The sequence below is a fragment of the Dama dama genome, chromosome 13, assembly GCF_033118175.1.
Source record: "Dama dama isolate Ldn47 chromosome 13, ASM3311817v1, whole genome shotgun sequence".
NCBI classification, from domain to species: domain Eukaryota; kingdom Metazoa; phylum Chordata; class Mammalia; order Artiodactyla; family Cervidae; genus Dama; species Dama dama.
The window spans coordinates 41,897,914-41,922,126 of NC_083693.1; the positions used below are offsets into that span (position 1 = coordinate 41,897,914).

A 24,213-nucleotide genomic window follows, 5' to 3' on the forward strand; every position below is an offset into this window, starting at 1 on the left:
ATTCCACTCCCCACTCCCTCTGTTGGCTGGAACTCCTGTCCCCTGCCTGAACCAGGGCGTATTTCTCAAACTTGCCCTCCAAAAAAGCTGAAGGGGTTGTTTCCAGCCCCACTTTTGGGAGTTTACTTTGAGGAGTTTCTAACACAGTGTTGTAACCTATCTGACCGAGAGGCAGTTGGGAACGGCTGCAGCCCCTCCTGCGTCTCCCAAGTTCCTCGGTGCCTCCCCGACCACTGGAGCACGGACACAGGGAATAAGTAAACGGAAGCAAATGCCCACCAGGCTCCACAGTGGGTTGGGCAGGAGGGCGGAGCGGACTTCTGTGATGTCACACGACCACGCCCCTCTGGGAGGACGTTGCGCCTGCGCCAGAACGGCTGCCTCGCTCCCGGAAGTGGAGGGTCTGCACGGAGAGCGCCGCTGGGTCTGGGTGCCCGGAGGCAGAAGCGCTCTCGGAGCTCGCTCGTCGGCCCCCGACCGCCATGTCGTCCTTCGACACCAACCCCTTCGCGGACCCAGTGGACGTCAACCCCTTCCAGGTAGAGCCTTCATCTTACAGCTCTGTCCAGTGCCCAAAGGCCGCCGCCCGGGCCTCTTTCGCCAGAGCCGGGAGACGTGGCGTAGGAGGGACGGGCTGTCTGCCCAATGGGAGAGCGGGCTTCGAGGGGTGTCCTATCGTAGCGCCTGGGGGGCGGGACCAGCAGCAGGTGGCACAGCGGAGGGGGCGGGGCGCTGTACGCTGGGGAAAGGTGGTACTGCCTAGCTGCCAGGAACGTAGCCCTTCTAACTGGATACCGCTAGGGAAGGGGACTGGCGCAGACAGGATCAGGGAAGCCCCCAGCTTCAGGGACAGAAGCGACTTCACCTGAGGGGAGAGTGTGACTACCACATCCCGCGGTCTTGGGGAGATGCTAGCCTTGGGTCACTTTAGGAGAGAGGGTGACAGCAACATAATGAGGAGGTGGAAGACTCTAGAGGGATGGAGAAATGTGAGAAAATCCCAAGACCATCCCCCGCAACACACACACACAGCCAACTAGTCTATAAGGTATAGGAGAGCCCCTGAGATTTGTCAGAAAGGGAAGGCTGGTAACCCAAGTTGAAATATGGCCTTGATAACAATGTCACACGTTGGCCATGGATCTAGTTTGGACTGGGCTCTGGCTAGATGAGAGAGCCCAGGGTAGAGAGGGAGGAGAAGTGAGGAGCCTCTGAGGGACTTGAAGTGCACGGAATGTTGGTCTGATGGACCTGTGTGTGGTGGCAGGGTAGATGAGATGCACCGATCTATGAGCTGGCCTGACCTTTTAACAATTGCCCAAGGAAGAAGAGACTTCCTATTAAAAGCCAAGACCTTCCCACCTTTGAGCTAAGAGCATAGGGGTATTCTTTTCCGTGATGGAGGGTTGGGACTCCTTTAACTCCAAAGCTCCGGTGCCTCATGTTTTGTGTCTGCTCAAAACCAGTTCTAGGGAAGCTTGCTTGTGCTGACTAGTGATTTATGAGCCCTGAGCTTTCTGCTTTGTCAGGATGTCACCAGGCATGTGAGCTCTTCCTGCTTGTTCTTTATTTTGGTCATTGGCAACTTAAAAGTTTCCTGCAGGTGTAGGGGAAGTCCTTGGAGGGGGTCCTTCCTGCAAGACACAGCATGAGCTTTTCCACCCTGAATCCTTTCTTTCAAGGGTCAGCGTAAACACAAAGGAGACTAGAATGAATGTCGGAGAGTGAATATTTTGCTGGAGAATCCCATGGACAGAGGAGCCTGGTGGGCTGCAGTCCATGGGGTTGCAAAGAGTCGGACACGACTGAGGGACTTCATTTTCACTTTCACTTCTTGACTTTAAGGTGACTTAGCCAGTGGGAGCCCTCGGGGCAAATTTTGATATCTTGGTAACATCAGGGAATTCCTAACATTCCTCTAGTAGCTTCATGCTTCTTGACAGAACTGTTTGGTGGACCTTATCTTTTATGTAATGCAGTAATCTCTATTTGAGTAAAGAAAGAACATTTGCATTTTTTTTTCTATGCCATTGTCTTCAGATAACTATTTTGCTTTAGTTATAAAACTGCTGTATGATACCGAAGTTTGAGTTTTAGTGAGGCTCTAGAAGCCTTTTGGTATGTGTGCTGTGTAATCATGTGCCTTTTTCTTTCTTTTTTGTACTGTCAGAATCAGAAATCAAATGTCTGCTGCTGTCTGAAAGAGGCAGTCAGATGTCCAGAGATGCAGAGAGCTTGTCCTCAGTGCTAGCAGTGGGCTAGATAATTGGCCTAAATTTTGCCCTGTATTAATAGCAGCTTGAAAGTCTTAAACCACATCTCCAACCCCAGAAATGATTGTGCAAACTATGGTAGAAGTAACTTCTGCATTGAAGCAAGATAGTCTGTCCATCGGGCAGCCCCAGGATATGGCAGGACAGGAAGCAGCTGTGGTCCTGTAAAGAGTAACATCTGGTGGGGAAGCCTGTGGGGGAAGGCGAGAGCCGGTTGGCTGCGATTCTGCTCCTCCTGACTCTGGGCTGGGTTTTTCCTCTTGGTGCACAGCTGTGGAGGGAGAAGGAGCTTTGGGTGTGAGGCCCCCAAACTTCTTTTCCTGGAGAGCTGCCCTCCCTCTCCTTGTGGTGGTGGTTTCTGTTTCTCTGACTGCCAGGGCTGGGACACTGGAAAGGCAAAGCCCTTGGGGCCTGGGTGTGAGCCCAGCTTCATTTACTTAGGGTATTGGCACAGAGCTTTATAGACTCAGAAACTGTCACACCTAACCGGCCTTCAGAAGTCTTTTCTCCCCCCCTTCTCTCCATGGTGGTTTACAAAAATGTACTTTGTGTTCGGAGTTCCATGGTGGATTTTTAGAGCTGGGAACATCCTCAGAAATCTCTTCTAACCCTTTTGGTTTAGAGATGAGAAACCAAGAATGCAGTGAGGATGGGACATGCCAGAGTCACTAGCTAATTAAAGCAGGAAGGGACTCAGATCTCAGCTTTCTTCTCTGGATAGTGCTGTCCTAAAGATTTTAAACTGCCTTGGCAGTTACTTAGGCCAGCTAAGGAAAGAGTGTAACATCATCACCACTGTTACCATTCTTAAAATGAGAGTACTGGTAAGAGTGAAAGTAACAAATTAGGTGAGCTTTTTTTGTTGTTTTTCAGTGTGTGGGGGTGGAATAATATGGATTGTATTGTGCTTTTTTTTTTTTTAAGATTTATTTATTTTTGGTTGCGCTGGGTCTTTATTGCTGTGCGTCGGCTACTCTTTGTGGCAGTGTGTGGGCTTTTCATTGTGGTGGCTTCTCTTGTTGAGGAGCACGGATTCTAGAGCGCAGACTCAATAGTTGCTCGACACATGGGCCTGGTTGCCTCATGGCATGTGGTATCTTCCAGATCCAGGGATTGAATCCTTGTCCTCTACACTGGCAGGTGGGCTCTTCCCCACTGAACCACCAGGAAATCTCCTGTATTGCGCTAGATGCTATTTTAATACAGCATGTTTTCTGAGTAATGCCATTCCTGAAAGGTGCTCAGGCTTCTGTGGTCAAATAAAGCCAGGAATCATTTTCTTGAAGGTTGACCAGGCTTGTTCTTTTGTTAAAGGCTCCAAGAAATCCTGCAGTAAAGATATTTACTCAACTTTGTTTGATCCAGCCTTTCTCAGAGTTTTGCAACCATGGAATCCTTCTTCTGACTCTTGTAATATCCCCTGAAGCTCCTGGTGTGTTTTTAGGTTGACTTCCTTATGTGTGTTTTTTATCTGCACTCTATTCCATCCCCACCTGAACTGTGGCCGTGGGCTTTTATGACCTCCTCCTTGTGTACGGTTATAGTGGTATTATTAGAAAACTTCCTGCAGTGTCAGACTGTGAGTGGAAAGTTGTCACAAGAGTGCAGCAGAGGTTTTTTACCAAACTCCTAGGAGGAAGCAGGAAAGTGCAAGCCGAGAGTGGCTGGTTTCCCAACCTCCCCTGGCACTCCCTAATCCCTCTGTGCATTATGGTGCATCTGCTGTGTACCATCTGGGTTTGCAGGTCCTGCTTGCTACTGATTCCAGCATGTCTGTTCCCAAAAGTTTCTCAGAAAGTCTTGTCGGGTGATGAAGAGGTTGAGGGCTCCAGATAGGCATTGTTCTCCCCATTTTCTATTTCAGCAGTCCACTGAAAAACAGTGGACCCCAGCAAATGTCTGGGCTGCTTTGCTGCTTGGTGTTTCTGTTAGGTTACCCCAGGCAGTCGACACTGATCTGGGAGTGGACTAGCTCATGGTTCCGAACAGAGAAAACCTTTCAGCGTTCACGAGTTGCCAAATCACACCATATCAGTTTCACACGTTGCCTCCTTGCACTTAAAAGATAATCTTGGTGGTGTGGCTGCTTCCCAAGGATTTAAGACATTTCTCTCCTGTGGGAGGAGAAAGTGGTGGCAGAAACGTGATTTGGGCGTGAACAGTCACATGAAGTTCCCTGCAGAGACACTGAGGGCTTTGTCACTTCCCCGAGAGGGTGGACTTCAGTTTGACTGCAGCTTTGGGAATTCTCAGAACCCCCAGTTGGACCTGGTAGACCTTTCCTGGGGAACAGGAGCACTGTCTCAAGAAATTTGAAAATGGCAAGGTTCATACCGTTTAACTGACTCCAGGCAGCTGCCCAGGTGGGAGTGGGGAGGGATTTTTGCCTTAACGATTGGCACCTGGAAGTAGTCTGGGTGTTAGAAAGTCCTTGGCCGGTGATACAGCTGAACTTTGACCCTATGTGTCTAGTAAGTTTTCTTTGGAGCCACTTGGGAGTAGGACAGTCCTGGGTTTAGAGAAACGGTAATATTTAACCAGGACAAACAAGGGGTACTTGCTGCTGGTCCAGAGAAGAGTGCCGTGCACATTAATTCGCAAGGTGTGACTCGTCCAGGAGTGCCCCTGTGAGTTGCTGACACGTTCATGCGCATCACTGAGCCACTGCTCCGAGGGCCTGTGCAGGAGACCAGGGTAAATGGGCACATGGCCTGCTCGAGCTTCTAATCTGACAGGAGAGCTAAGAAATGCTCACTGATCCTGACAGCATGCCCTGGCGTGATAAGGGCAGTCAAAACTTGCCAAAAGAACCTGTGAGGGATCTGAGGGAGAATGGGGCAGAGTCCTACAATAGGAGGTCCTGAGAGCAGAAAGCCTATGGCTCGAGAACGTATCCCAGGTGAAGGAGCACCAACTTAAGTCACTTCCGCACACTCTCAGCTCCACGCCCCTAGGCGCCACCTCACTCTTGTGAACTCTCTGGGATCTGTGGGCCCGTTTTGGGTCTGCTGCTTGTGGTGCACCAGCTTGTCTGACCAGTCTCTCCGGAAGTTCTCTCTGTCCTTGGCCTCCTTACATTGATAACTCTCACCTCCTTCTGCCTGTTCCCTCTTCCTGTCTCCTGCATTTCGGGGTTTCCTAGAGTTCTGTCCTTGACTTTGTTCTCAGTGTATACCTCTCCAAGTAAGTCCTCCCACTTTCATGGCCTCAGAGTAGCATCCACATTCCAGTGGTCTCAGATCTAGAGCTCTAGCCCTCACCTTCTACTGAGCTCCACACCAGTATTTCCAGCTCTTACCTGGACATTTCCACCCATTTCACCCAGATGCATTTTATCAGTCTCTCTGATGCGAATCAGTACCTTCCCAGATCTTCTCCCTGCTCCCACACACCCGCTCCTGGAAATCCTGTTTCTCTTCTCCCATGACCACCTGTCTTGCTCAGTGGTGGCACTGTTTGCTGGTCCCCCAAGCTGGCAGCCTCAGTCACTCCACTCCTTCCCTTCCCTTCCCCTCCCCTGTGTTCCTGTCCTGCAGTAACTCTATACCCGGACCATCCCGTGGAGTGGTCAAGCCTGTAGCATCTACTTGAGGAGGGTCTCCGGAGCCCGTTCCCTCTTCTGCATCCCCCGTGTCATCCCTTAGCTCAGGCCTCACTATCTCCCATGTGGACTCTGTGTGCCAGGCAGCCTTCCTGCCATCCTCCTTCCCTGAGCACTGCGTTCTCCTCACTGCTGGCAGAGACGATCACTGCTCACAATCTCTGAGGGCTTCCCAGGTGGCGTGGTGGTAAAAATCCACCTGCCAGTTTGCACAAGAGATACAGGTTCAATCCCAGGGTCGGGTAGATCCCCCGGAGAAGGAAATAGCAACCCACAGGGACAGAGAAGCCTGGTGGGCTACAGTCCATGGGGTGACAAACAGTTGGATACAACTAAACGCACAGGCTTTGCACAATCTCTTGTTGCCCCCATTGCCACAGCCTGCAGTCCGGCCTAGCCATCTTCAGGCTGGGTCCCTGGTGCTCCTCTCTTTGTATATACACTTTGCTCTACAGTCTCCTGATCCTTCTCACTGAACGTATGCAAGGTCTTTTTAAAGATCCCATGTCTTTGCAGATGCTGTTCTCCTCTCCCTCTTGAGTGCTTGCTTAATTTCTTTCCTCTCTCGAGATCCAGCTCAGATGCCGCCTCAGAGAAGCCTTCCCTGAGTCTCCGACAGCCTCTTCACTCCCTCCTCTGCGAGCCCATTGCCCTTGCCCTTGTTCAGCACTGGTCACATGCTGTCACTTCTTGCCCTGGCTTCTGTTGTGTTCTCTGTGCTATTTGCTTCTTGAGGGCAGGAACCAAGGCCTTTTCTCGGCATCCTCACCCTGTGCTGGTGTGGAATGGTTTGTGTGGGGAGTAGACAGACCGAGGTGGAAGGACAGGGCAGGGCAGGGGGCTCCACTTGATGGAGGACAGGCTGCTCCTGGAGGAAGGCTGGTGCCAGGTCATGGAGCGCCTCAACGCCAGGCCAGGGACTTGGACTCTCTTTTCTGGGAGCCTCTGTACATCACTGCTGTGGCAGGGAGGGAGGCCCCAAGGTGCACCTTGCTCATTTGATGGGTTCTCAGGCTCTCTTCTTAGAAAAGAAGTGTGTGTGTATTTGTTTAACATAAACATGACATAATCACATTATACAACATTTGGAAAACAAAATAAACCATCCCTGTGTCTACCAGTGTTTTGCAGCCATTGTTGTTTTGATGTGTTTTCTGTTGTGAGTACTTCTGACAGAATCGTCATTTGGTACTCTTATAACCGAGCTGTTTCTGTATTGCTGCCCTGTGTTCATAACTGATTTTTAGTGACTGTTTAGGCCATTGAGGGAATGTGCACCGAAATGTATTGGAGCTCGCTGTCGCTGGGTATTTAAGTTGTTCCCTGCTCCCCACCCCCCACCCCGCCCCTTTGTAAATACCAGTGCAGTGAATACTTTTGCAGATACAGATTTTCACATGTTTTTGTCATGTTTCCTTTGGATGGCTTCTCAGGCTGTAGCGCAGAGAAACCAAGGTTAACCGTGGCGCCTGGTTCGCCTGGGACCCAGCCAGCCGACCTGGAGATGAGCGCTCTGTCTTGTTCTGTGACACACAGCCTTGTCACTAAAGCAAACAGGACTTCGCAGGCGATCCAAAGTAGTGGTGACTCTCTGCCTCTCAGAGAGAGTGGCCAAGTTTTGTTTTTGTTTTTTTAGTCTATGAGGTATTTGTTTAACGTGTTTATTCGAAGCCTGAAATAAACCTCACATTGGGAGCCTGGGTGGAGTGGAGGGCGGTAGAGCAAGGAAAAGTCGCAGTAAACTTGCGCACAGCCGAGACCTGGGGGAAAGGCGTTGCCAAACCAGTGAAAACAAGTATGTTTTTCAAGGCCCTTCCCCCTCCAGCAGAACTCCAGCCCAGATGTACTGGACAGTGCCTCCCAGCCCAGCTCCACCGAGTGCCCCCTGCCCCGGAGCTGTATGGCCTGCGCTTACCTGACTGGGCCTGTGCGCCCCTTCCTCCCCTCCCCTCGGAACCCAGCCTTCCTCCCGAGCTGCCCAGCCTCCCCTCCCCTCCCCTCCCTTCCCCTCCCCTCCCCTCCCCTCCCGTGGTCACTGGCGCTGTGTGCTCAGCTCCCAGACTGTGGTCTCCTGCAGGGTAGGAGCTTCGCCCTGTTCCTCTTGGTGTCTCCCTCACCCTCGCAGCATGAAAGGAACTGAGATCGGGAGCGTTCTCCTTCTTAGAGATTCAATCAAGGGCATGAGCCGGTTGAGTCCTTTGGGCACTGAGGGGGTGTCAGCTTACTTCTGGGTAGGTGAGACTTAGCTCTCACCATGGTTTTAAATGCTTGACCCACTTACCAGCCGGCTAATGCTTGGTGAGAGGGAAGGAAGATTGCTGCCGTTGACTTATTTGTGACTCGAGGGGAAAGCTGAGGGTCCTCATTCAGGCCAGTCAGTGTGGTCCTTACTCACAAGATTCCCTGCCAGTGTCCTTCCAGGGGTGTTCGCCCAGAAGGACTGCTCTGAAGTTCAGGAACAAATAGCCGAGCAGACCCAGTCGTTCTGGTTGACCCCTCAACCCCATGGTGACCGAGCACCTTCTGTTGGTCAGCCCCTGATCCAGGCTTTGGGGAGACTGCCCACACAGGTTTACCACTTGTGTTTTTGGAGAAAGACAGACTTGGATTCAAAATTGGGCTCAACCACTACAGTCCCTGAGGTCTTGGATGAATTACTTCTGCTCTCTGAGCTGGGCCTTTCTTCATCCTCATACTCCTCCTTCACAGGGTGGTGGTAAGGTTGAATGAGGAGGTGGGTTGTAGCTTTTCTCAGCCAGGGCTCCTCAGCTGGGCCACAGAACACAGAAGCTGACTGGAACTACTGTTTTCTCCATTTTCCTGAGGATGGAACATCACCAGGACTGTTCTAATACACAGGGAAGAAGGCAGGTCATTGCAGACAGTGGATGGCTTGGGGCAGTGGGGCTTGACTGTCTCGAGGAACCAGGTTGAGAAAGGCTGGTAGAACCTTCTTTTCTGGTGGTATGACACAGTGGCCAGTTCTGGGATGACTAGCAGTAGCTTCACTGGGTGACGAGCCTGCACATGGTAGACATTGTGTACGTGTCAGCTCCCTTGTCCGTCCCTCCTCCTCCCTTGCTCTCTCACTGGGCCTCAGCTTCTCTTGAAACCACACACATCTGTCAGAGAGTGCCTAGGTCTCCTCAGGTGGAAGGCACCCGTGTCTCCCAGAGTGTTCCAGGCTCCTTTCCCCAAGCAGAGTCCTTCTAGGCCCTGGGGCTGCCGCTCTGCTGCAGGTGGCCCTCCCTTCTCTGTGCCTTGGCACTTGGGCAGCAGCTTGTAGAGAAAGCAGAGAAGGGCCATCAGCCTGCAGTCCTTATTCCAGACATTTCCTGAGCTTCTGCTTGCATCAGGCCCTCCACCAAGCACTAGAAGCCAGAAGTATGAACTAGATACAGAGGTACCTGACTGTAGCTGCCTGCTAGAGGAGACAGGATTTGTTTGTGGTGAGCCTGATTAGGGGCCCAGGGCCAACTCCTTAAGATTGTTGAGAAAAGAAGAGGGTTAGTTTGGACAGGGTGATCAGTCCCCCCACCCTCCAGAATCCTCTTCTGGCTAACCTTGGTAAGAAAGTGACATCTCTTCACAGGTATGGAGGCTGCCTATTAAAGGTGTACACCTCAGCCAAGTGGGTATGCTGGCTCCTGACACTGCTTACCAGGGCCGCCCCTCTGCCCTTGTCCTGTAGTGACAGACTCCAGTAACCCGTCCCTTGGACGGTGGATCTGATTTCAGTGACTTCAGTTCACTTACTGGGCTGTGACTTGATGTCTGCGGAGTCTAAAAGGGGAACAGATTCTGAGCCCTAGATCTTTCTTGCAGGAAGCCAGCCCAGTAATTCTGGGAGAAATCTGCTAGTCGTTCAGCCAACAAAAAACCTCAAGGCCAGTTCCTCCAACTGGCCTCTTGAGCCTCACCTTGTCACTTTGTCCAAATTGCAGGAGCCACCTGGCAAGGATGGTGTCTAGCAGAAAGGACACAGCCACATTGCCTCTTTGCGGAGGAGACTGGGTGGGGTGCAGGGGAGACAGGAAGTGGGTTGAGGCTGTGTGTCCAGCTCTGGGCCAGGCCCTGGGGCCCTGCGGACACAGGCTTGCCCTCTAGGGGCTGATGGCCTTAGTGCGAAGATGGCAGAATGTGTGAAAGAGGCACGTTCAGGTTCTTCCCTGGTGGTCCAGTGGCTGAGACTGAACTCCCAGTGCAGAGAGCCTGGATTCGATCCCTGGTCAGGGAACTAGATCCCACATGCTGCAACTAAAGATCCTGTGTGCCACAACTGATATCCGGTGCAGCCAAGTAAATAAACATTTAAAAAAAACAGAGAGAGAGAAAGAGGCATGTTTAGCGCTGACCCTTGGTTCTATAAATGTTCAGATAAGGGAGCCAGTCCTGCAGGGTGGCGAGTATCCATTTCTATGTCTGAAAATTGAGGGCTGGTTCTCTGCGAGTCTGTATACCATGAATACTGTGTTTGAGAATCAATCTGTGGAGGCTTGCTGCTGGAGGGGAAGCTGAGCAAGAAGGCCAGGAGCATCTGGATGAGCTGTGAGGGACTAGGGGTGAGGTGTGCCGACAGGGAACCCTCGCTGAGGCCTTGTAACGGGGCCTTGGCAGAGACTGGGGGCAGCTGTTTCTCCCAGAGGCATCGCTGTCAGGCTGGGCCTGAGCCCCGTACCTGTTGTGTGTGGGGAGGGGAAGGGAGTACGAGTGTGCAGGAGCTGCGTTAGGTGCCCAGCCCGGCCCCAGGCCAGCACGATAGAGAGGGTGGCCGGGAGCCCTGTGTGAGGCCCTCGGCCTGAAGGGTTGGCCTCTGGGAAAGGGAAGGTTGAAAACTCGTGGAAAGGCTGTGGTCTGAGGACATTTTTGCATTTTTTGAAAAGAATTTGAGAAAAAAATTTCCGAAAACATTTTCTTGGCGTTTCAGCTGAGTCCTTCATGTCTGTCTTCCTCGCAAGTGTGCATGATTTAATAAAATCAGCACTGGCAGCCAGCAGCACGTTTTTGTTCCAGAACCTTAAATTGTCCTTTAGAAAATGAGGAATAAATGCTTTCTGTGAAATAAAAATAACAAAACAGTATGGAAAGGTTACAAAGTGCAAAGTATCCATTCATACCATCTTATTTACCCACCCTCCCCCACCCGCTTCAACCCTCCCTGAAGGTAAATACCAGTTTATTTTGCTTTATTTTTTAAAAACATTTTTAACTTTGTTTCAAAGTTAAACTCAAGACACATTGACTTCATAGGAAATCCACTGAGAAATGTTTTTCTAGGCTGAATACCTGTTTCCCCTTAGTCTTCCCTAACAGAGCATGTACACATTAATTACTGTCATTTTATAATCACTGCTGGCCCACCCCACATAAACTGTGTGTATGGTCTTCTGAATGTTCTTAGTTACACCCTAAATTTCACTAACTGCAGAAGATTTTCTGGGATAACCTGTCACTTGAATTCTTTCGCTACTTTTGAGGGTGAAATCCAAAGAACTCTTAAGTGAGTGTCCTCTAGGAGGTGGGGGTTATTTTGTAAGTGTTAGCAACTGGTACCTGGGCTGTGCTGATCCCATCTGGCATCTCCAGGAGACCACCTGTAAAACCATAGAATCATTTGATTCAACAGCCAACCAAGTGACTCAAAACTGAAAGTTAAATTTAAAGAAAAAAGTAATTTAGAGGGGAAAAGGCAATCAAGGCAGTCCTAGAGGAACTCATTCTAAGCAGTCAGTGTGTGTGTGTGTGTGTGTCTCCAATGGATCCGCACGCCAGATCTGTTCAGTGCAGGCTGGTGGGTCCCAGATGACTCCCCTTTCCAGGAGACAGTGATCTGAGGGAGCCGAATCTGGCAAGTGGCCAGTACTAGTAAAGAGCAGCCGTAAAGTGCTGCATGGTTGGTGGGCATGCCCTCTTTCTGAGTCCCTGGGTCCTCTGGGTGGTGCTGGCATCTCTGGGTAAAGAGACTTGGCAAAGACAGAGAAGTTCTGCTCCTCAAAGAGACAGGCCTAATGTGAACTCAGGGGGGTGGGGTACGGAAGAGGAACCCATCCATTTTCCCCTTAGGATCCATGATCTGGGCCCCTCCTGGAAGAGGAGGGCCAGGTAGTGTTGGGATGGTCTGGATCCAGGATTCAGGGTTAGGCCTCAGGTTAGGCCCTGGTTAGGCCCAGGGACATTTATATTCAACCCCGCTCTGGGGTCAGACCTACAGGTTCCAGAATCCCCTGATGGTTTAGTGGTTAGGACTCAGTGCTCTCACTGCCAAGGGCCAGAGTTCAATCCCTGGTCAAGGATCTAAGATTCCACCAGCTATGTGGTACAGTTTTTAAGAAAAAAAAAAAAAAAAAACAAAACCCTGCTGCTTCACTTGGGTCTCACAGAGCCATCAGGTCCATTCAGAAGCAGACTGTTACCTAGCAGGTAGACTTTCCCACTTCCTAACACATCCTTTCACTTTGTTTTACTTCAGGCTATATACTGCTTGGACCAGTTTTCAGGCTAAATGATTTTAAATCTCCTTTTTTTTTTTGCGGGGGGGCCATGCTGCATGGCTTAGGGAATCTTAGTTCCTCAACCAGGGATTGAGCATGCCCCCAGCAATGAAAGTGCCAAGTCCCAGCCATTGGTCCACCAGAGAATTCCCTAACCATTTTGAATTTCTCAAGGGCTCCAAGGGGAACACCTGTGGTGTCTTTTCCTGGGCCTCAGTATGTAAACCTTGCTCTGAGTCTCTTCTGGGAAGTCATCTGGGCTGAAGCCCTCCTTTTCCAGGGAGAGAGAAATGACTGAAGCTGTGGTATGGCAGGGGCTGGGCACAGGAGCCTCGAGGAGAGGCTCTCCAGGACTCTAGGAAGGGCCATCAACAGCCTTACTTCAGCCAGGTATCCCCGGGAGGGGCCAGGAGACGGTGATCTCCCTCCCCATCACCAAGACTCTCCTTTTTCCCCAGCGTCTGATGACTCTTTTTTCACCTTCTCAGGATCCCTCTGTGACCCAGCTGACCAATGCCCCACAAGGAGGCCTGGCTGAATTCAACCCTTTCTCAGAGGTTGGTGGGCATGCCCTCTTTCTGAGTCCCTGGGTCCTCTGGGTGGTGCTGGCGTCTCTGGGTAAGGAGACTTGGCAAAGACAGAGAAGTTCTGTTCCTCAAAGAGACAGGCCTAATGTGAACTCAGGGGGGTGGAGTACGGAAGAGGAACCCATCCATTCTCCCCTTAGGATCCATGATCTGGGCCCCTCCTGGAAGAGGAGGGCCAGGTAGTGTTGGGATGGTCTGGATCCAGGATTCAGGGTTAGGCCTCACATTGCCCAGAACCTAAGGCTTGTTGGCCACGAAGCTGCAGAGGCAGGCCCAGGGCAGGCCCAGAGGGAGCGCCCCTCACAGGCAAGGGCGCATCACTCACTCGACGGTGGGTCTGTTCCCACGTGACCGACTGGGGGAGGCCCACTCACCTCCCTGCTTCTCTCTGCCTGACGCAGACAAATGCGGCGACGACGGTTCCTGTCACACAGATGCCCGGGCCCTCGCAGCCGGCAGTTCTCCAACCCTCAGTGGAGCCCACCCAGCCAACCCCCCAGGTACCGTTGACAAGATCCCTTTGGCCTCTCCTTTCCAGAAAGGGACACACCCAGACTGGTAGCTGAGCCCCGAGATTGAGGAGGGGGCAGAGGGCTTTCATCCTGGGCTCCCCTTCTAGGGCCCTCTGGTCATCTCCTGGGAGCTGGTCACTTGGGGGTGGAGGGTCTGCTCTACCAACCTGCATCCTCTCCCCCGACCCCATGACCACCACCCAAAATAAGCTCTACTTACCAGGCCAGGCTCCTTGGTGGCAGGAAGAGCATTTACCCCTATTGTGTCCTTCCAGATCCTCCTCGGGCCTTTGGTTTGTTCTCTCTTCCCTAGGACCCAGCATCTCTCTTGCCCTCGCTCTCCCTTTATTTTTTAACCCTCATTTATTCCTGCCTGCCTTCCTGTTTTCCTCTGTCCCTCCACCAGTACTCTGAGCCTCGCGTGCTTATATGCCCGACACTCCCCTCCATGCCTCCCAGCCCCACCCTGCGCTCCTCGTGGCCCCCCGGTGAGCGTGGCCCACAGTGGAGTTGTGTGTTGCAGCTCCTGCTTAGACAGGCCAGCAGGTTCCTGCCTACCAGATTCCTGGCAGTGAGCGAGCTCTCAGAGAGGCAGATGCTGCTAGGAGGAGATAGTATTCTCAGAGACAGCTACCTGCGAAACCTGCCGAAGGTAGGCGAAGAGTAGATGAGCATGAGGGAGGGCAAGGTACCCGGAGCCCACCCGAGCTGGGCTGTGGGCACCAGTGGGCCCCAGGCTGCTCCTGTCGTCTGATGGGTCTTCCTGCGAACGTGCGGCCCCTGCCCGGGCCCCTGGGCCCCACCCCTGGCACTAGAGCCCTGTGGAGGTGAGGCGAGACTTAGAGGCAAGCGTGACTTCTGTCCAGCTGGGTGGTGGGCTGTAGAGACCTGGGCCTACTCAACTGAAGTTGCAGACTTGGGGAGAGGAGGCTGAGACCCCAGTGTGGCCTAGTGTGGTCAATTCTGGTCCTGCTTCTGCCCCTACTGCCTGAAATTTACCTCCTGGGACTTGCCTGGCGGTCCAGTGGTTAAGACTCCACAGTTCCACTGTAGGAGGCATGGTTTCAATCCCTGGCCAGGGAACCAAGACTCCCCCCGCACCAACCCCTGCACCCCCCAACGCCAAAAAAAAAAAAAAAATTTACCTCCTGAAGGCAGCTTTAACTCTTTGGAGAACTCATTTTAGAGAGAGAGGGAGAAGGTATGTGGGTGTTGCATGTGTTCACACGTGCATGCACAGATATGCCTCCCTTGTTATTCCATGAGATGACCAGTTTGATACCTGTTCCCTAAAGATGACTGTAGACTTCAGGAGGAACGAGGTTCCAACAAGGAGAGCAGGGCTTTAGGCTGGAACACCACGCTCAAGCCCAGCTCTGTTCAGCCTCATGTGTGGTCTCCTAGCGCCTTCCCTGCTCTGCCTGGAGAGGGCTAAAGCTTGGACTCTGCACATCATGAAAGCAAGGCCAAGCACAGCCAAGCCTAAAGGGCTGCTGGGTTGTACTGGGTCACAGTTCAGTTGTACCTCTGGGCAGCTCCTGGGTGGGAGGGGAGTGCTTAAATATAGATCCCCGAGGCTCTGGGTGCACAAGGCTGCCCTCGAGTATCTCCCTTCCTCTCTCACTGCTGGCAGGTCTGCACTGTTTCTCCTTCACACACACATGCATACACACGCACACTCCATGTTCTTCAAATGAGGCTTGAGTCTCTGGCTTTCTGGCTATAGGTTGGTCTCTTCTGAGATCTTTTTCCCTTTGCTGTTACCTCAAAAGTCACTTTGAACTTTGCCTTACTCCAATATGGGGATAATTCCCATCTCTCTCAAGCTGAAGGATGCAAGGGAGAGGAGAGCCCTGGTGATGGCTAAGAGGCCGGAGGTGGTGTGGAGGTGGAAGGGGCAGGTCACCTTGGCCTCTCTATGGTGGTCTTGGGTACCCACGACACACTGGGCCTGGGACCGCCTCTGGGCCCTCCCTGCGTGGGGCAAGGCCTCTCTGCCTTCAGCTCAGACTGCCACTGTCTCACTGTCCTTCGTGTCCGGCTGCCCTCCACCTCCTCTGCACCCTCCAGGCTGTGGCCTCTGCAGCCCAGGCAAGCCTGCTCCGGCAGCAGGAAGAACTGGACAGGAAAGCGGCCGAGCTGGAACGGAAGGAGCGGGAGCTTCAGAACACAGTGGCCAACTTACACGGTAGGGAGGCCGTGCTGCCCGGCTTAAGACTCGCTGAGCCTGCTTGTTCCAGGGCGGCCTCAGAGCTGTCCTGAGCCCTGTCACGGCATTGTCCTGGGGAACGCCAAGTCAGGAGACTTGCCGAGCGGTCCTAATGGATGTAGATTATTTCTGCACTCCTTCCCCACTCTGGAATTTACTTAGAGCAGGGGCCTTGGTCCCAGGATTCCTTCCCCATGATGATGCCCCCTTGTGCTTATGGCCTGGTTGTTAATAAAAGTAATCACTTAGGCCGTCGGGCTCTGTGTTTCCCAGGGCACTTGGGGTCCATTGTGTCAGCGTGAGCTCAGGGGTGTTTGTGTCCCGTCACCCTGTCCGCATCCCACTCCGTATCCACACACCCCGAGCCCCGTCTGCTGGCACCCCCCGGGAGCCCTGCTCTGGCCTGTGGACTGGGCCACCACGTGTACCCCGCCACGCTGCTGCTAAGGCCAGGCTCACCCCCTCACCTCTTCCCACACAGTGAGAGAGAACAACTGGCCGCCCCTGCCTGTCTGGTGCCCTGTCAAGCCCTGCTTCTATCAGGACTTCTCCACAGAGATCCCTGCCGACTACCAGCGGATATGCAAGATGCTCTACTATCTCTGGATGTGTGAGTCTTGCTTTTGCCCCTTCAAGCCCAGGGTGAAGTGGGCTGTGACTCGAGCGTTCTGGCTATGCTCTGGTCGTTCCTTCTGGCAGGCTCCAGCCTCTGTGTGGGCTGGGCTGAGGGGTGCCTTCTGCCCACATAACTGGCCCTCCACAGTCTGCTCCCTATCCTGGGAACCTCCCCACAAGGGCCAGTCCAGACTCCATATCAGGTAGGGTGGGACTAACCGGAGGCTTCAGAGTTCCTACAGAGCTCCCTGCACTGAACAACCCTCCTTAGGGGAAGGCCTCTCCTCCCCATGGTCCCCTCGGCTCCTAGGAATGAGGAGTAAGGAGAGAAGACTTCCTGTAGCTCCGCTGGGAGCTGTCCACAAGCAGGGGAAAGCCTGCTGCAAGACTTCATTCCCCAGAGCTCAGCCCTTGTATCTGTATCCGCCCCCCACTGCCGCTCCTCAGATACCTGGGCTGTCCCTTCTTCTCTTAGGAACTTGGTTTGTTCCCTGGTTTTAAGGTCTCAGAACACCCTGCCTGTGTGCAGACCAAGGTCCTCTAGTATTTCTGCAGCTGCTCTCACAGCATGCACCTCATTTCCTCTTCAGGGGATAGTTTGCCTTGGTGGGGAAGCCTTCGGTCACCTTGGCACAAGCCTCTCTCTCCCCCTCTCCTTCCCCAGTGCATTCAGTGACTCTGTTTCTGAACCTACTTGCCTGCCTGGCCTGGTTCTTAGTCGACACCTCCAGGGGAGTAGACTTCGGCCTCTCCATCCTGTGGTTTGTGATCTTCACCCCCTGTGCCTTCCTTTGTTGGTATCGACCCATCTATAAGGCTTTCAGGTGAGTGGCGCTGGGCAGGGGTGAGTATGTGGCTGGCATCGGGTAGCAGGCCAAAGCCCATCAGCCCTGGGGCCCCCTCCCAGTCTTAGAGCAGAATGGAATGGTGGGGAAATTCACTTTCCCATCCCCACCCTTAGCGAGAGCGGGCAGGGATCAGCAGCTGCTTTCTCCTCTGTTGTACCAGAGGTCTGCTCTCGGCCCTGTCCTTGGACCAGGCTCAGGAGACCCGGAGAGGAAATCAAGAGCCTTTCTTGCTCTCCCCCTGCTCCCAGTCTGTCCGGTTCAGTGGGATTTTAGTCCCTGGGGAGAGGCTGTGTGTCTCTGATAGCCAGACAGAGTGTGATAAGAGTCAGATAAGCTCTCAATGGCTTTATCCCTCCATGCTCATGTCTGCCCCTCCCCCCACCTCCCCAGTAACCCTTGAGCCTGGATGAGTGCCAGTATTTGACCGGTGGCCCTAGGGTCAGTACTGTGGACATGAATGAATCCACCTCACAGACCCCTAGGACTTTTGGAATTGAGACTAGGAGTTGATGATCAACTCCTAATCGAGCCCAGCAGGGAGTGAGGAGAGAAGGGAGGAGAGACAGGGAGCCCAGCTGGTCCTGGGAAAGAGGGGGCGGAGCAGTGGCCAAACCCTCTCATGTACTCAGCAGGCAAAACCTGCACCCTCACTGTATTCTAGCCCTCCAGGGCGAGATGGAAGTTCTCAAAACACCAGTTTTATCTGGTGCTCCCTACTCCCTAGATGTCTTTTCTTCCGCCCAGGCCTACAGATTGATTCTTAAAGTTTTATTATCTTTATAACAGGCTTAGATTTTCTTACCTGTTATGAAATGGAGATAACTTCAGAAAATGGCCTGTTAGATTTTTTACATTGTCCTTGGGGTGAGCAACTTTATTTATAAGCTCTTTAAGCAGTCAAGCATTGACCCCTTAAATTGGAAGGCAGCGGAAGGCAAGCCCTTTTTGATTATGGGGGTGTCTGTGTGTCCCTGTCCTCATGGACAGTGTGGCTGACCCCTGGAGCTCTGTCTACTCTGGCACCCTCCGTCCTGGCTCCTAGCGAGGAAGGTGTCCTGGCAAGTGAGAAGGCTGAGGACTGAGCCCGAAGCCCTTATGTGACTTCTCATTTCCCACTCTCTTCACAGGTCTGACAACTCTTTCAGCTTCTTCGTGTTCTTCTTTGTATTTTTCTGTCAAATAGGGATCTACATCATCCAGTTGATTGGCATCCCTAGCCTGGGTGACAGGTGAGACGTGGAACAGCACAGAGGGGATTAGGCCCTGTTCCCCTGCTCCCAGAAAGGCCCCACTGATGACCCATCTTCCACCATGGCTAGGAGAGGGGTGGTGAGTCAGCTGGGGTCTGCCTTCTTCCACTTCTTCCCTGGTAGCCACTCACCGTTTTGCCTTGCTCACCCCTTTCCGGAGTGTCGTGGATGGAGTTGGCCTGAATCCTTAGGCTCCCAGGGCTGTGCCCTGCAGTGCCGGGCCCGCTTGTCCTTTTCTCCTGCCATGCCCTCCTAGAGCCTACGGCTGCTCCCCCAGGCCCCGGACAAGCCCCGAGGCTTGGGCAGCTGCCAATGGATGTCCTGGCCTCTACAAACTGTGAGCTGTGACTTTTTCTGGAGGCCCTGTAAACCTCAGGAGGTGGACCCCTCACCCCTCGTGGATCAGCTCCTTCGGACTGCTCTCTTTGAGCATCCAGCTGGCTTGAGAGTCCTGGCCGTTGCCGTTCTCAGCTCAGAATTAGTCTCAAAAAGAAAAGCTGATGGCTGATGTTTTCCTTTCTGCTCCAGCGCACAGGGAACATTACAGAAAGGTCAGGCTGGCACTTGGCTGAAAGCCTGAGCCTGGAAGGGCTGCTCTATTTTGGTCCCCGCCCTGCAGTGGAGCTGGCGAGTCCGGAGTGGTGGCGAGGGGTGACTCACCTCACACTCACGGCCAGTGCATGCTGCCTTCCTCCTCCCCTCTGCCTTCTTGCCTTGCTATTTCTAATCTGGCCCTTTTCTCTTTGACTGGTGACCCAGTTTCATTACTCATTACCCTCAGTGAGATCCTGGTAAAAGACTGTGATTAATAACTGCTGTTTACACCCTGGACTGGGAGCCAGAAGGCTTGAGTTTGGTCCTGCTCCGCCCCTCACCGCCCTGCCTGGATCTGCCTGGCTGAGCTCGGAGGCCTCCTCCAGCCTCCCGGTGTCTTTCTCATCTCACCTCAGAACACCCACGATTAGTGGATGTCCTCCGCCTCCCTTTTTTGTTACTGATTATAAAATACACATAAGATCTGTCATTTTGTTTACCACTTAAGCCACTTTGTATAATTCAGTGGCATTTAGTTCCTTCACGGTGTCCTGCAGACATCAGCACGGTCTAATTCTGTGTCACACTGTGACATTTGTACCACACTGTACGGAAACCCCGTTACATTAAGCAGTCACTCTTCATTCCCTCATCCACTGAGCCCCCAGCACCCAGTAAACAGTTCCTGCCTCTCTGGATTTGCCTATTCTGGACATTTCATTTTAATGGAATCATATATGGCTTTAAAAAAATTTATTTTTGACTGTGCTGGGTCTTCATTGCTGCGTGGGCGTTTCTCTAGTTGCAGCATGTGTGGGCTTCTCATTGCAGTGGCTTCTCTTGTTGCAGAGCATGGGCTCTAGGACACACAGGCTTCAGTAGATGTGGCATCTGGACTCTAGAACACAGGCTCAGTAGTTGTGGCGCACACGGGCTTAGTTGCTCCTTAGCGTGTGGTGAACCTGCGTCCCCTGCATTGGCGGGCAGATTCTTTACCACTGAGCCTAACATTTGGCTTTTGGTGCCTGACTTCTTTCACATAGCATCATATTTTCAAGGTTCATGTTAGTATTTCATGACATTTTATGACTAAATAATATTCCATAGTTCTTGGAGATACTGCATGTTGTTTATCCACTCATCGGCTGATAGACATTTGAGTTTCCACCTTTTTGCTGTTGTGGATAGATAGAGCTGCTATGAACATTTGTGTAAAGGGTTTTGAGTACCTCCTTTCAGTTCTTTAGGGTATGTATCCGAGAGTGGAATTGCTGGGTCATATGGTAATTCTATGTATAATTTATTAAGGAACTGCCAGACTGTTCCACAGTGGCTGAACTATTTTATTTATTTATTCTTGGCGGTGCTGGGTGTTTGTTACTGCGGGCATTCTCTACTTGGGCCAGCTGGGCCTACTTCTAGTTACGGTGCACAGACTTCTCATTGCAGTGGCTGTTTGTTGTGGAGCGGCTTTAGGACGCTTGGGCTTCAGTAGTTGTGGCGCATAGGCTTTGTTACCCCGCAGCATGTGAAATCTTCCTGGACCAGGGATTGAACCTGTGTCCTCTGGGTTGGCAGGTGGATTCTTAACCACTGGACCACCAGGGAAGTCCAGGCCAAACTATTTTACATTCTTAATAGCAGTGTATGAGGGTTCCAGTTCCTCCACATCCTCCCTAACACTTACTATTTTCTTTTCTTTTTTTTTTCCTTTTTTCTTTTATAGCCAATCTAGAAGTGTGGTAACTCGTGATTTTGATTGCTCTTTCCTGAATAATTGTGATGTTGGCTATCTTTTATGTGCTTGCATATTTTCTTTGGAGAAATGTCTATTCAAATTGTTTTCTAATTTAGTATTTGGACTGTCTGTTGAATTCTTCATAAATTCAGGATACTGCATAGCTGCTTGTCAGGTATATGATTTATAAATTTTCTCCTTTCTGTGTGTTGTTTTTTGCTCCTAATAATATCATTTGATGAACAAAGGTTCTTAATTGTAATGAGATCTAATAGTTTTAGTTCTTATTGTTAGGTTTGAGTTAGCTTTTCTATATGGTGGAAGTAGGGTGCACCCTCATTATTTTGGTTTGTTTTTTCTTTTAATTTTTTTAATGTATTTTTAATTGGAGGATAATTGCTTCACAATATTGTGTTGGTCACCTTCATTGTTTTGTATGTGGATATCTAGCTGTCCTGCACCATTTGTTGAAGAGGCCATTCTTCAACATTCAGTGGTTTGGCACACTTGCCTAAAATCAGTTGATGATAAATATATAGATTTGTTTCTGGCCTCTCAATTCTGTTCCATTGATCTATAATATATGTCTATCCTGATGCCAGTACCATACTGTTTTGATAGCTATAGCTTTGTATTAAGTTTTAAAATCAGAAAATGTGAGGATGTCCCCTTTGTAGATGAGAACATTGGGGCTCAGGAAGGAGATGTGACTGGCTGGAGGCAGCGGGACTGTCCCTGGGCTGCAGGGTGGGGAGCTGAGGTGAGAAGGATGAATGAAGTGGGTTGGCCAGTGACCCTCCTTCCCAGAGGGAGGGCCCTCCGCAGTGAGCAGCCCTAGGCTTTCCATGTCCCCCTAAAGGGCTCTACCCAGCGTTACTCCTAACTGTGAAAGCAGCAGCCACATCCTCCCTTCTAGGCCTCACATGGCCCATAGATTCCCTATGGGCATTATGGGGCCTGGTGGCCTTTACGAGGCCTGGCCTCACAGGCCAGGGTTTTGGCCCACAGGGCTCTGTGCTGCCCAGAGATGCCTGGGTGGTGTCCAGCACACAGTGGCCACTGGAGAAGAGCCCCTCACAGGGAGCTCTGGGGCCCAGTCCCACTGTGCTCCCCCCGGCCTCCTCCCCTTTGCAGTGGTTGGATTGCAGCCCTGTCTACGATGAAGCACGACTTGGCGGTGTCGATCATCATGATGGTGGTGGCTGGCTTCTTCACCCTCTGCGCCGTGCTCTCACTCTTCCTCCTGAAGCGGGTGAGTGGTGGGTGCTGCACCAGCTGCAAACCCAAGGAAGCCCCAGCCCCTGGGGTGGGCACCTCTCTCCTGCCTTCTCCATGGGAGATGTTCATCACTACAGCAGTTGCGTCTCCTGGGTCCTCAGAGCCCCAGTGGCTTCCTCCAAGGCTCTGGGTGGGAGGGCAGACAGGCTGGGGTTCGTGGTGGCTGCCTTGGGCCCATGCGCTGGTGGCCCCCAGGCGGGTGGACTTTTCTCACCACAGCCTCTTTTTGCAGGTGCATTCCTTGTACCGCAGGACAGGAGCCAGCTTCCAGCAGGCCCAGGAGGAGTTTTCCCAGGGCATCTTCAGTAACAGGACCTTCCGCAATGCCGCCTCATCTGCTGCCCAAGGAGCGTTCCAGGGGAATTAGTCCTCCTGACTCTCCTCCCTCTGCCCTGGCCTCCTCTCTCACCTGCCTTCTGAGCTGCACTTTCCATGGGTGCCTTAAGCATTGGTTATGCCCAGCACAGACTTGGGGAGGGTCTTGCCTGTGGCTCTTCTTCCTCCCTCAGCAACCAGCTCTCCCTTCCACCTGAGGAAAGGGGAGGGAGGGACAGGGACTTTTTTTTACACAAGAGAAAAAAAAAAAACAAAGCTGTCTTTTCTTCTCTGGTGGTGGTTTGATAGGATTTTTTTGTCTCTTTGGAAGCACTGGGACTGAAGTTCTCTTCTTCCCGTACACAGATAACACACATGGACTCACATACACACACACACGCAAACATACACACTTGGGATCACTGGCTGTCCTGGGCCCAACCACCTGGGGTTTAATTTCTGCTGGAGTCCTGAGATTCCATTCCTCCCCAGCAGGCCTGACCAGAATCTGGCTTCATAGACCCAGCCTGTGGCTTCCACAGTCCTGCCCTTCCCTCCTGCTCAGACTCTGGGAGCCTCTTAAGGGCTCCCCTTTAGATGAGCTGCAGTCTGGGTTCTGTTACTCAGATCACTCTAGGGTGAACTCTGGGCTTCCAGCCTCTGTCCTGCCTCATGTTTCTAATGAACAGTTTCCTAGCCCTTTAGGCCCCCTGCATCCTCCCGGTGTGGGCAGTACGTGTTGCCCTCTGGGGCTCTTCTTAAGCCCTTCCCTCTTTAGACTTACTGAATGTGCAATGGGGTTGGTTGGGATTTGGGGATGGAGAGGGATAGAGGACACTGACCTGAAGTTGTCTTGCCCAGCATTTGGCAGTCTTGTATTAGGGTGGGTTTGATTATCCAGGTGTGGTTTGTTTGGCCCTGTTTGTTTTGATTTCCTCTCTTTCTGAGGGACAGCTGCCTTTTGGCTTGGCCTCAAACTCTTGCCCATCCCTGCCCCCCACCATCAGCAGTATCTAGCTTGTATGACTCTTAGGGAGGGCAAGGGGAATGAGTTCAGAACTTCATTCTTCAGGCCACCTTTTTGAGGGTTCCAGACTAATCCCCCAGGGTTCTCCCATACTCCCCAAGTAGAGTCTAGGTCACCTTCCACTAGTCCTGGGGATTCGCCAGTTGTGTCACTCTGATGGGTGCTTAGGAGTTCAAGGTTAAAACCTGTATCCTGTCCTCCAGAGATGGTTGGAGTGGGTGGGTAGACTGAGGGGAGTCCAACCCAGGGCATCTGGGGCCTACCCAGAGGCCGCCAGCTGACACCGCCCCAGAGCCACTGAATGATGATGGCAGTGACCAAGGTTTTGTAAACTCCTTTCTGGTATTTTTTTTCTTCATGTACAAATGTATATGTTATGTCTCAATTTTGTCCTTAAATAAAAAAAGACATTTTCAGACAATACTGGTGCTGACGTCTGCTGTACTGGGACAGTTGGGAGTGGCCCGCAGGGTTGGGGTGAGGCAGGCCAGCCGGAGGCGAGAAGAGACGGTGAAGATGCTGTGGCTGGTCACTCTGCTCCCTGGCCGGTCTGGGCAGGCTCAGTCCTCAGCCCGGGGGTGAGCGCCTGACTGAGATTGCTTGTCCTCTTCCATGGTACTTTATTGTTCCGGTACTTCCACATTCACAGTTGCTGGTCTTGGAGGAGAGGGGCCTCTTTGAGCACACCCTATCCCCGTCTTAGACGGGGCTTCTCTCTCCTACCCATTCACGTGGGCGATCTCTAATAAGATGCTGTCCAGCCTGCATGGGATTTCCCGGTGACCTCGTCCGCTGGCCTCTGCTAACTCCCGTTAGCCCGCGAGGACCTGAGTATCTTCAAGTGGATCTTGCGGGTACTGGCGGGTCATCTGATTTCCTGTGCAGGTGAAGGCGCAGGTTCCCAAGAGCCGCACCTGGAGCACCTGGAGGGGCGG

At 52.2% G+C, this 24,213-nt stretch overlaps 1 protein-coding gene across 1 annotated transcript; it reads left to right on the plus strand.

Moving 5' to 3' along the window:
• Positions 1-359: 359 nt before the first annotated feature.
• On the plus strand, positions 360-23,699 carry SCAMP2 (secretory carrier membrane protein 2). Its single transcript, XM_061158992.1, has 9 exons — positions 360-539; positions 12,854-12,922; positions 13,354-13,452; positions 15,535-15,652; positions 16,155-16,283; positions 16,953-17,112; positions 18,264-18,365; positions 21,793-21,910; positions 22,169-23,699. Exons 1-9 carry the CDS (start codon positions 483-485, stop codon positions 22,301-22,303), a joined length of 987 nt encoding a protein of 328 aa, XP_061014975.1. The 5' UTR covers positions 360-482; the 3' UTR covers positions 22,304-23,699.
• The last annotated feature ends 514 nt before the right edge of the window (positions 23,700-24,213 follow it).